Source organism: Grampus griseus (assembly GCF_964374135.1).
Source record: "Grampus griseus genome assembly, chromosome: 21".
NCBI classification, from domain to species: domain Eukaryota; kingdom Metazoa; phylum Chordata; class Mammalia; order Artiodactyla; family Delphinidae; genus Grampus; species Grampus griseus.
In genome coordinates this window covers 5,729,038-5,742,251 of record NC_139015.1, presented here as the reverse complement: position 1 = coordinate 5,742,251, position 13,214 = coordinate 5,729,038, and the positions used below count along the sequence as shown (strand labels likewise).

The 13,214-nt window shown below is 44.2% G+C and overlaps 1 protein-coding gene across 1 annotated transcript in view; it reads right to left on the bottom strand.

The window, feature by feature from the left end:
* Positions 1-12,642, bottom strand: part of GPM6A (glycoprotein M6A) — a 247,043-nt gene extending 234,401 nt beyond the window's left edge. Inside the window, exon 1 of the mRNA XM_082680420.1 lies at positions 12,540-12,642. Within this exon, the coding sequence (XP_082536546.1) occupies positions 12,540-12,543 (4 nt within the window). The 5' untranslated portion in view covers positions 12,544-12,642. The remainder of the gene's footprint in view (positions 1-12,539) is intronic.
* Positions 12,643-13,214: the final 572 nt, after the last annotated feature.

The following is a 13,214-nucleotide window of genomic DNA, read 5'->3' as shown; positions in this document are numbered from 1 at the left end:
TTAGTTCTTAGTTTTACTTCTAAAGATGCAGGGATCAAAACTGAAATTTGACCTAGAAGCTGTCATGGTTCTAAAGATGCTTGACAAAAGGTTTGGCAAGTGTTAATAAGAATAGGGAAACAACAACCAACAAAGCAGTCAGATTTCTCAAACTTTCAGGACAGTAAAGTGCAGCAAACCAGCCAAGAGCCTAACAGCCAAAGATTATACCCAATGTGCCGTGATGGGCATGCTCATTGCTCTCACTTGTTGTCAATGATCAAAGACTAGATGTTTTCTCATACTAAACACCCAAAAAATAAACAGTGAGCTACAGCCACTGGGACAGAAGAAGAAAGCCAGTGACCGAGAAAACAGAAGGACTGGCTGGACTCGAGAGCAAACAGCTACTTGCACCTCGATTCTGCAGTCCGTGCAGGAACTGGAAGACCAGAGGCATGCCTGCTGGACCTATTGAGCAATCAGGGATAGAGAGACACTCCCTGTACACATCGGAATCTAGAGATTCACCTGCCTGTAGCAGCACATATTAATTTAAGAAACCTTCAGTGGAAAATGAAAAGACATCATTACAGATATCCAATTAGTGTTTTTTTTTTAATTCACCTATCCAGAATGCATTGTTTTAATTATACGGTGTTTTATTTTAATTACGTTGCTTTGGGTCAGTCCCTTACATAGAAGACGGTGCGGGGGAACTGAATGAGTCTTTCAACCCCAAGGATATAGCCTTCTTCAAATATTCATCATTTGGAACTTTAAAAGCCAAGCAAAAGCAAGAAACAGAAAAAAAACCAGAGTGGCAAAAAAGAAGGGAAACAGAAGGGAGCCCCAAAATTAGGGAGACCTACAAGTAAGAATGTGAAATCTAAGGTGTTAAGAAAAAGGGTCTTTCTTCTTTGCCCTTCATCTCAAATCATGCATATTAAATATAAAAAATAGGAAAAAGGAGAAAATATTGCATAATGCTAAATAATTGGGGATAAAAAAACTCGGTAATCTGTCATTATCAATACTTAACTATATCGCATTCTTTGATACCTAAAGTTTCAAATTTTTAATTTTTCAACTTAGCTCGAACAGTATAATTGTCCATTGTTATAATCTGTAATTAAATATGTAGAATTAAGTTATTTCATTTGTAATTAAGTGGATGGCTTTACATCTGAGTCAAATTTTATAAATTTCTGATTATATCACACAGTCAATAGGAAATTTGATCTTAAGAGCTTGTTTGAAGGTTCTATTTAGATAGCGAGTGAAGCCAATTGCATAACCTTAGTAAAATACTCTTTCATCCGGAAAGTTTGTCATCTTGCACAGTTTCCAGGGAGGACCATGTAGGTAGCAGGAAGTAACAGAACATCCCTCTGGACAAGTAGATCAACACAGCAATCCTGAATCCCTGGGTTGACAGGAGTCATACCAGATCACCCTCTTATTTAATAACTTGAGATATGATATATACAGTTAATTGGCAACTGCCTGAACTGTGAATATTTTCAGTCTGTTTATGCTCATCCTTGATGGCTTCTTCCTCTCTTTCATCAGAACACAATTTCTTCTGGTTGGTATTTCAACAGACAAAAAGATAGTTTTTCTTTTCATTATCTCTCACATTTCCTTCCTTTCTGCTTCATCTGTAACAAAATCTGCTAATTTCTTTATCACTCCCTGGCTGAGATGCTACAACTGCATGATCATGCACTAGCACCGTTTTCTCAGTCCTTGCATGAAGGCTTCCTCCCATCTGTGCTGCAATAATCCAGGCTCCGGGACAAAAGATCAAGGGAGTTAAGAAGATTTGCAACAGAGTGGTCGGGGCTCTGGGCCATGCCTGAGAGAAGGGAAATAACGATGGGCTGGAGCAGAGGGAAAGCAAATGAGGCTGTCAGGGCTCTAGGAGGCCAGTGAGAAGGGTCAGAGTTGGAGAAACAGAGTGAGAGCACAAAGGTTGATGCTGTGACTAGCAGACCCTACTCTGCCCACCGCCGGGCACCATTCCCACGTGTTCTACCCAACAGGAAGCCCTCGGGGCACATAGAGTGCGATGGGAATCACACCCTCTGGTGTTGTGCAATATTACTGATGCTCTAAGCATGACACCGGTTTTAATTTACATAGTCAGCAAATCCCACTTAAGGACAGAATCCAGGGGTGAGTTGGGAGAGCCAGGGTTGAGGGCGGTACGGGGATGGAAATGACTAGTCTTGAAAGGGATGCCCACGTGGGCCAACACGCTGGTAAGATCTGGGGGAACAGAGTAAGAGGACAAAAGAGCTGAGGGCGTAGTCTATACATGAACAGGACTGGCAGGAATAATGCATGCAGAGGCCAACTAGAAACTGAAGTACACAGATAGCCTGAACGGCAGAGGCAGACTTCTACCAGGGTGGCACCCCACGGCCCAGTCCAGAGGTCACGGAGCGTGGAAAGGTCAGGAGCCTTCATGCAAGGCAGCTGGAGAGAAAGCAGATTCAGGTGGGCCCCAGGGCACACTCACCCCACCTCCACGGCTTTGCACCTCTGCTCCTCCTGGGTTACGCCCACCTACTCCCACCCTACCTTTTGACAGATTCACAGAAAGTCCAGGTTCTCTTCAAGGTCCCTCCCTTATTCAGAAAACCTCCCTGATGACTGCAGCTTCCACTGGTCTCTTCCATTCTGGACCAATAGCTTTTTTTAGCAATTATTATTTAGTCTAGATCTCCATTATCTAATTTTATCAAGTAGTTTTCTGTGTGTGGGTGAGTTTTTTATCTCCCAATTAATACATAAATCCTTTTGGAGCAGAAATTATAGTCTGCGTCCTTCACTGTCATTATGTGTAGAAGGGCAGGCATGTGGTTGATCCTTAAGAAATACTTGTTCAGGGCTTCCCTGGTGGCGCAGTGGTTGAGAATCCGCCTGCCAGTGCAGGGGACACGGGTTCAAGCCCTGCTCCGGGAAGATTCCACATGCCGCGGAGCAACTAAGCCCGTGCACCACAACTACTGAGCCCATGCATCTAGAGCCTGCGAGCCACAACTACAGAGCCTGCAAGCCACAACTACTGAAGCCCGCGCACCTAGAGCCCATGCTCCGCAACAAGAGAAGCCACCGCAAGGAGAAGCCCGCGCACCACAACGAAGAGTAGCCCCCGCTCACCGCAACTAAAGAAAGCCCGTGCGCAGCAATGAAGACCCAATGCAGCCAAAAATAAATAAAGTTTAAAAAAAATCCTCAAATGGCATCATTTTTATAGACAAAATATATATAATTTTTTACTTTAAAAACCCTGTTTAAGTAGTACCAAATAGTTCCTGTGATTAATCGCTCTGTACGACGTTGCCCAGGGATCCTGACATTCCAAGGCATCAGTGGTTTATGCCTCTCCCTGAGGTCACTCCCCTTTTCTTAAAATATGAAGGAATACTTGCAGTTCTTTTCTACCTGATAAAAATCTTCTTTGACCCTGGATCCACCCAAATCCTTTCTTTCTCTCTCTCTCCTTCCTCTTCCCCCTTCTTCCTTCTGTCCTCTCTCTTCTTTTTAGTCCTTGAAATCTGCTCCATGAGAGCAGGTTTGTATCTTCACCCCTTTATTAAAAGTACTGTAACTTCAATGGGCTTTGCATCGACGGAAAAATCCGTCGATGCAAAAGGAATGTCATTCCTCTATTCTTCCTTCTGTTGGGCTAGATGAGGCAGGTTCCTGGTTTCTCAAAACGCTGTCCTCCTTGGACTCTCCTGCAGTCGAACTAACTCTGTCTCGTCTGTTTTCAGAGGATTCTTCTAGGGCTGTTTGCCTTCATGTTTCCCATCTCATTGAGGCCTTTGGCCCGGTGCTGAAACCCTCCCAGGACCACAGCCCTAACCCTGTCATTCCACAGTTCTGCCTTCTTTCCTGTCTCCTGCCATGACTAATTCTAAATACAGTTTTCATCAGTAAGAGTCAAATGCTGTATTTCTGTAACTTTCTACTAAGTTAGTGAGGTAAACAGTGTTAGACAAACAGCTTAAGGGTGAGAGTGTTTGCTGTGTTTATGCCAATTAACTGGAAGGTGCCGTCTTCAGAATCTGGACGTGACCTCAAATAATGGGGGAGAAAATACACATTCACAATTAAGCGTCACAGATGTAGAAGTAAGGCACTGAGAGTGCACAGAAAAGGCAGACTTTCATTAGATGCAGTGCTTACCAAATTCCAGCCATTTGTGCCCCATAGTCATGGTTTTTACCATACCAGATTCTCCTAGCAATGTGTAAAAATAGAATACTTTACTCAGCATTTATTACATTCAAAGTTTTTTCAAATACCCATCTTTTTTTCTAGAAGCATCCCTGTAAGATAAATATTGTTGGTTTTATCCCCACCAATTATAAATTGAAGCCCCGCCAATTATAAATTGAGTGACAAAAGTGCCCAAGTTCCATGGCTAATTAGTGGATAAATTAGGATAAAAATTTACTGAAATACTTATATTTTAACTACTTCTACAGACCAAAATTGCCTCCAGGTATAGGGTTTGTCCCATATTTAAGTATCATCATTATTCTCCTTTACTTGGTATTTTAAAACACAATTTACATTTTTACTAAAATATATTTTAAATGAAACTTTAAATCTCTACCTTAAATAGAAAGTCAGTATTTCTTATTTTAAAAACAATGATTACCAAAGGCTCGAAGTCTAGGTCCCGCCCTCTCTTTATTAAAAAGGGGAACTCTCTGAAATATCATTGATACTCTTTAAGTATCCGACTTTTTTTTGACTTGAGTACCATTTTACCTCTCAGTTTATTTAAACCTGGATGCCTGTATTATGCAAAGGGAGATCTGTTAAGGTAACTGCTGTGAAATGAATATAACCAGTAACACTAAATTAGGATTTCTTTTTGACTTAATCAAAAGAATTGAAAGAATATTGAGAAGAGCATAACTTTATCACTGTAACATTCAACTTTATTTAATGCCATGTCCTTGAACCACCGAAAATGGAAAGGTGATGTAACATAGAGCCTCTGGAGCCGGAGGGCCTCAGTGCAGAATCCCTCTTGCCTGTTTACTAGTTAGGTTACCTTGAGTAAATTATTTAAACCTCTCTGTGTAAAAATAAGATGATGATAACACACATCATAGGATTGTTTGGAAGATTAAACTACTAAGTACTTATAAAGCATTGTAAATAGTGCATGGCACATATTAAACAGTGTAGAAGTATTTGTGAAATATATAAAATAAAAATACCGGGGACTTCCCTGGTGGCGCAGTGGTTCAGACTCTGCGCTTCCAGTGCGGGGGGCCCAGGTTCGATCCCTGCTCAGGGAAGTAGATCCCACATGCATGCTGCAATTAGGAGTTTGCATGCCACAACTAAGGAGCCCGCCTGCCGCAACTAAGACCCGGCACAACCAAAGAAATAAATAGATATTAAAAAATAAAAAGCATTATCATAACTCATTTGTCGAACATTTAAAAAAGAATACTTTGCATTTCACTAGCATATATCCCACGCTTTGGAAAACACTAAGCTGGGCAGATAGTGGACATTTTTCATGCAGGAAATATATTTAAGCTGAGAATAGTTTTGCATTTCCACTGGGAAATAAAGGACGTGCCACAGAGTAATAAAAACGAGCATGATCAAATAGTTGGAGGTAAGAAGAGGCTGAGGGTGAGTAGATGAAATTAATTTGTAGTTTCTTTCGGTTAAGGGATAAAATGCATGAGCGCTAAGAGCAGGAAATGAAGTTGGGGAGGACAGCGACGCGATTAAGAGCTGTGCTTGAGTGGGGTGTCTTGATCATCACATGGAGGAGACCAAAGCGGGGAAGTAACTGGCACTGAAAAGACCACTAAGGTCCAGGCTGGAGCGGGTGAGGGGCTGGCGGAAAGCAACTGCAATGACACGGGACAAGAGAGTGTGGACGGCCAGAGGGCTAATGACGTTTGCTCAACAAGGCCAGGTTTATTCGAGTCATCAAGAAAAAGAAAGAGGAGGAAGAGGGCAAAGGAAGAGAAGAGGGAACCAGTCAGATCCTGGCAGGAGGAACTCCGTTTTGCAGGCGTTGAGGCTGAAGCACTAGAGGGACGGCTGGGGGGAGACAGCCGACAGGGACAGGGAGCCCAGGGACACGGCTTCGGGAGTTATGCGCACATAAGTTACCCTTGGAACCATGAGACGGGAAATCATTAGTAATTTTCAGCAGGAGAGTTTCAGTAAACTCTGGAGAGCATCACCCCATCCTAAGGCTAAGAAGTGACTGGTAAGGAAGGAAAGGGCAACTAGACAGAGACTTCATCAGGTTAAGTCTCGACAGGACACAAGTGATGAGCAGCAGCTGTCACGGCGCTCAGCCAGCTTGATGGGGGACAGCGGCTTTCTGGAAGAGCCAATTCCCGAAGCGTGTCCTAGGCTTCATCCTCAACACTGGCTGAACCACGTGAGAACTGAAGGCCCACCAGTCAAGCCCAAACCTTCTGAATTTGAATCTTGGCAGTAGGACCCAGCAATTAGTACTGAACGTATTCTCTAAGTTATTCTATTTAGACAATAAACGTGGAGGTTCTAGAAAAAGAAGTCTTACAGAAACAGCAAGAGATATTTATTGTGCTATCATTATACAGTTTGGGTAGATCTCGTACCTTGTAGAGGAGGTAGTGAGTGACTATTCTGACAGGTCATCTTAACAAACTAAAGAAGAATTTAACTCCATGTCATAGTGCCTTCTGAACTCCTCAGGCATTATTCCGGTTCCAATGGTTATATAGGTCAGGCCTTTATTTCTCGTTGAGATGTGGGCTTTGTGTGTCTGCCACATCATGACTACTGTGCACGAAGTATGTGGCTTCATATCATCTACCCTCATTTCCTCACCTCTTGTCAAACAGTTGAAAATAGAATGACCTCAAATCAGTCAGGTTGAAACAGAATCTAATTCTTTTTTAAGGCCTCTAAGTTTCTAGGTTGAAACTAATTCCGTCCCTGACTTTAAACCCATCTCATTTACCCTAATTTTTCTTTGTTTTTCGACTGTCTAGGAGAAAGACCTGTATTTTTTGTATCATGACAGCTCTGACTCTTTCCCATTAAAAATAACAAAACGAGATTTACATTTCAAGATTTAATAAACAATCTTACATGTTTAATTTAGAAACATATCTTTCAAAAAGTAAGTACAGTTAAGACTACACTTACTTTTAGTTGCACCATACCAATTCCAATTACGTATTTTGTACAGTTAACACGTTTTTGAAAAATAAAGCAAGCTTCTGAACAGTTAGTTCACTACAAAACATTTAGTTTATTGTGACAAGAGGATATTGAATAAAGGATTTATGCTAATTGACCTACCTTCCAATTTATAACATAAACTCAAATTTAAGTAAAATAAACAGTAATTTACAATAGCCTTAGAAACTTCAAATTTAAATTAAAATAAGAAATATTAGTTGATCGTATTTGAAATTATTCTGAGTAGAGCTTATCTCGGCATTTTACTAACACATTTCCACCCAGGCATGAATTTCCACTCAAATGTTTCACTGTGAAACTTTAGTGTGACTATCTGGACTTCTTCATAGTTCTCACTAAAGTTTCAATGCTTTACCATATGTGTTTCAGAAAACTTGTATCAGATTTTCAGTTGCAAACCTGAGGATGTCTCTACGGTGAAACACACTTACATCTCTTCTAGGAACGAGACCAAGTAGCTGCCTACCTCAGTTCCTTCCCTCCTTCTCTCCTGGAATCAGGAGGAAGGGGGTCTAATGCCCTTCCTCTTGAATTTGACTGTCCTGAATGATTTTTGTGACCATGAGAATACAGCTGAAGTGACGTATGGGGACCTAAGATGCTCTAGGTTATAAGAGGCCTTGCAGCTTCTGCCGGATTTTTTCTTGGAACACTTTTCTAGGGCTGTTCCCTCTTGGAACCCAGTCACCATGTTGTGAAAAGTCCAAGCCACTTGGAGGCAACCCCACCTGAAGTCCCAGCCAACAGCCAGCATGCTGTCAGCTACAGGTGGGAGCTACGTTAGACGACCAGCCCAATCACGTCTTCAGATGCCTGAACCCCCAGCAGGTACACAACTGCAAGGCAGGAGACCTCAAATGAGAACCGCTCAGCAGTCAGTCCACAGAGCCATGAGAGATAACAAAAAACTGTTGTTTTAATGAACTAGTTATGGAGACAGTTATTATGCAGTGAAGATAACCAGAACATTCATCTTTCTCTGCTCAGGTTCAGACTATCAGACGTTTATAATTTTCTAGGGAATATAACGTACTAGAGGCCAACTGACCCTTAAAAAGTTTTGCCCAGTAGTCCAGCATCTTTAACATGTTCTTGATTTGTTTAATGGAAAGAGCTCGAGCTTATCTTTTCCCATGTTTTTTCCTCTAAGTCTTACTGAATCAAGATCTGAGCTACATAAACGTACAGAATCATGCCCAACCTCTCATCAAACAAAAGAGGAAACAGGATCCCCAGGATTTGCATAATCCACCCAAAGACCATCATTTGCTTCTCCTACTTCGTATCTTGGCTCTCTGTACCTTGTTGACAACTGCCTCTAGGGGTCATATTTTCCTGAAAAAACGAAGTGTGAGTTCAAGACAATACCATGTCTCATTATTCTTGGCCTAAGTTTGCAAATAATTTTACAGATCCTTAACTAAGTCCATTTTGACTGAAATTGAATGACAGCAAAATATTTCTGTCTGATGTTCTCCTCTTGTCAAAATTTCCCGACTCCTAGATCTAACATGGAATGTTAAAGATGTCACATTTCACTGTTCTAATTTTAGGGCATTGATACACATTATGTAGTTGATGTTTCTCTTCCAGCGAACAGTGTTTATCCTCCTTCCCCTTCCCTCGACCCACCTCCCTATACTCCTGCCTCCGAACAGATAATTCATATATTATATGGATTTACCTCTCACCAAAACAAAGATTGGTGACCTTCTAACTTTTATTTTCCTTCTTGCTCTTGCCCTCTGATTAATTTCTCACTGTATGTTTCCAATCTACTAACATTCGTCTTTAGATGTCTAGCCATCATTTTTGAACTAACACTTCAAAAATGAAATTAATCTTCTGTCCAAAGCATCCAGAAAAGAAACCATCTGTTTTATCCTTTAAATAATCTATCAAGGGACCTACTATATCCCCAATCCTCAAGGTTTCAAATCTCCAGAAAATACCTCTTATTCGTTCTCTTCTTTATTAATTTCCTAATTTTATAGACTTTTCATTAGAAATATCATTCATCTATCTTTTTTCCCCTCCATTTCCACTATCGCCACTCTTCCACTAGGACTGAACTAGACATGTACCATGTCATTTCAGGATTACTGTGACAACTGGTTCTGTCCTCTCCAATTTATCTTGTGTCTTAAACAACATTGCTCAATTTATCTTCCTTAAACACCAAGTTCATTACAATTCTTCTTTGCTCAAGAACATTCCATGATTCTCTATTTCCTCTTACATAAATTCTAAATTCCTCTGGTTGCTTTTGAAGGCTCTCCAAAATCAAGTCCCATCTGGTCAACTCAGGTCCATGTCTTACTGCTCCGCTCCCCCAAATTCCTTCCTGCTTTGGGTTAGGGGCCCATTATTCTACCTAGAACACCTCTTCCCGAATCCTTCACATCCATCCAAATATCACCAGGTTCAATACCACTCCCTCCATGAAACTTTCCATGATAATATCTAAATAATGAACTAAATAATGTCCAACATCACCTTTTAGATAAAACAAAGAACTACGTAAGTGACGTGGTTAGAGGAGAAATATAAAATATCCCCCCACCCATCTCACACTGGAGCCTGGAATTACATAATTAGAGACCATGTGGGTTAAAGTTAACCTTGCAGCTAAAATATAAATATTCTTAGCAAGGAGTCAGTCCTGCATTTTTTCAGTATGAAATGCTTCATCACATCGTTTCTCGAGAGCAAAATTTAGGTGCAGAGGGAAAGCCTGTTGCATACCTAGATTAGCTGAAGGCATCACTGAGGAAAGAAAATACATGAAAGGAAGGAAGCAAGGGATCCCAAAATCTCAATTTGCCTACTTCGCAAATAACTTCTTTTTTTTGAGGATTAGCCTTGTGCATTATAAATAACTATCAATTATTCAGAATATTTGATTAACCAATTACTCTCATTCTTCCACGATGCTAGAGTATGGATTTCTTCTTCTGAGTCAAGCAAGAATTGATTGCTATATTCACTCCCATAGCACCATCTTCCTTTTTTCAAATGATAAATTTCAGTTGTCATGACACCAGAGAAAGATGGATTCAGCTTGCTGGCATAGTCAGGCATTCTGCTACACTGCTTTCCCCGTTATCCTAGCAATTTGGACTCCAATGCTAAACCCTCACCCCCCTACTACCTCTAAATAAAAGAAGTTCTAAGTAATGTGTTTTTCACAAGTAAATGAAAAGAAGAAGAGAGAGATGACCTTAAGTGACCAAGTGTTTTCTCTCTAGTTTCTGGACAGATTTCCTTCCTTCTTTCTCTCATCGGCCCCCCTCGGCTCCTTCCTTGGCTTTCCTATTTGTGGACCGCGTGTCTGGGTCACTGTCCTGAGTGCTGGCCTCATGCTCTCACCCTAGAGCCACCCACTTGTTCCTTTCTCTACTTCCCTGACCTCTGGATTCTCACCTGCTTCCTCTACCCACTCTCTCCTACTAGCCGTCTGACCCCTACACGAGTTTTTAGTGACCTTGATTACAGTAGGAAAAGGTAGTCCACTCCCGGCAGAAAAAGGAAGAGACAAATTTTAGGTATCTGTCCGTTTACAGGTAAGACAGAGAAGTCTTCAAGCTCAGGATTAGCAGAAGAGCTCGGGTGCTGACTCCACCCCCTGTCCCGGAGAACACTCTCCTGTAACCTGGGATCGTGTGTAATTTACCCGAGGATATTGAGGTAAAAGCCAAGACCAACTGTTTTCATTATAGTTTGGAAATGCAACCTAGAGAAATAATTAACTGCAAAATTATGTGTACTTTACCCCTTGATAGATAGTCCACTCAAGCTTACGGTTACAAGGCAAAAATGTCATTCTTTCTAGAGATTTTATGTTGGATCCAAATAGCATCTTAAAAGTTTTTAGTAAAATGAATGGGTTATGTAAGTCAATTACTTTGGTTTTCCATTTATGAGAGCTTTTTCCCTCTATGTGCTAGTCTAACAGGAGTTTATATGCCCCTGTATTTAGAAAGAAAGGCAAGAAAGAAGGGAGAGAGGGAGGGAGGGAGGGAGAGGGAGGGAGGAAGGAAGGAAGGAAGAGCCTGAAACTCATTCTGCCATACTTGGGAAAATGTTTTATCTTTCCTTTTTAACTTGAAAATATTCCTTCCGTTTCAGAAAACTTTTAAAGACAGTTCTTCCTGCAGATCATCTGCAACACTATTTTATTCAAAGGCCCTAAAAATGGGTCTTTCTAAAACTTCTCCAGAATCACGCAAGAGACTATACATGTCTTGACCACAATTAACATTCACAGGCAAAAATGTCCTCGGCTCTCTCTTTTTTCCTTTCTTCCAAGTTGGCCAGCGTCTATGAACTGCACCGATTAGCAGTCAAAGCGTCCCCTAACCCTCGAGCCTGTGGGAACTTAGGAATTTCCACCCGAGCACGTCAATCCCAAAGGCCTCCTGTACCCTGGAAGAAATCCCTGACAACAAAGGACAAGCGAGAGGCCGGGGGAGGGGCGTAACGCGCTCGGACGCGAAGAAACGAGAACGCTGGCGTCGACTAGCCAGCCGGGCTGCCGGTGGGTCGCTGATCCGTAACCGTGAGCGGCGGCACGGCCGGGCTCTCTCCGGCCTCCGGGACGGGCCGCGCCGCCTCTGCAGGGCGCGTGACGCCTGCTCTCCGGACCCCGCGCCCTGCTCGGCTCCCAAGCCTTCTCGTGGGACGCCGCCTCCTTGGGCTCCGCTCGGTCCGACGGGTTCACACCCGGTCCCCCTCCGCCCACTCACATTCCCCGGGCCATTGCAGCCGCAGCAGCTCAGCTCTGAAGCGGGCGGACCCCGTCTAGAAACTTGAGCGGAGCGGCGCGCGCCCCAGCGCCCGGGGACCCGGGCCGGGACGGACAGCCCGCGTCCCTCGCCACCGGCCCAGCTCTGCTGGAGGCAGGTTGGCCTTCAGCCTCCACGTCAAGCCTTTTGTGCCGCCACCGGCCCGCTGAGGCGCGAGCTGGAAAGGGTCCCCAACTCGCCTCGTCCCAGCGCCTTCCCACACGCAAACCTGGGCGAATGGAAAGTGCACGACGTCGCCACTCCTCGAGCCCCGTCTCAACTTGCTCGCCGAACCGCACACTGAAACGTGGCACACGTGGGGACAGCCACCCCGCCCCCCGACTCTCCTTATCCGACCCCGGGCCGCTCACGCGCGGCGACCCCCGGGCCGCGACCCTCCCCCGGCGCCCGGGAAAAGTCCACAGACGGACGGGGGAGGCGAGGAGGGACGCAGTCCGGGGCCGACCGACACCCACTTTCTTCCCGCCACACCCGCCCCCGAGGCCGAGCCTCACTCACCCATGGCGCCGCGTCCGCCTTCGCTGCGGCCCCTCCGGAGCGCAAGCGGCCGGCGCAGCCCGGGGCCAAGGGCTCCGCGCGCCTCCCCTACTCCGCGCGCCGCGGCGAGTGACGGCCTCGCCCCTCCCAGCCTCGCCGGCTCCCGGGGCTCCCGGGGCTCCCGCCTCCGCGGCTGCCGCGCAGACCCCTCCCTCTTCCCACCTGCGCCGCGGGTGACTGGCTGTGGCCTCGCGGTTCCCGCCGCGCCCCCCTCCACGGGCCCCCTCCCCTCCCCTCCCCTCCCTGCTCAGGCCCGGGCGAGCCACGTGCAAACGCCCTTCCCCGCCCCCCATACGTTAAACACACATTACACACCCGCACCGTCTCAGCGCCCCACGGACAACCGGGTAGACGAGATAATCATCCCCAATGTGGAGACCAGGAAAGATTTTTCCAGAAGAGTTTGATGGGATGATTTCTACATTCCCTAAAATCTTCTCTTGTTTTCAGTATTCCAGTTTTTCCCTTAACAACAACATTAAGGCAATAGGAAGAGAAAATTCTCCCTTGAATTTATGTCTCTCTTCTTTCTTCTCTGTTGAATAAATTTGTTTCTGTAACCTGGTAAAGCTATAAAGTCCTAAAAGACACACACACACACACACACACACACATCATCATCATCATCATCATCAT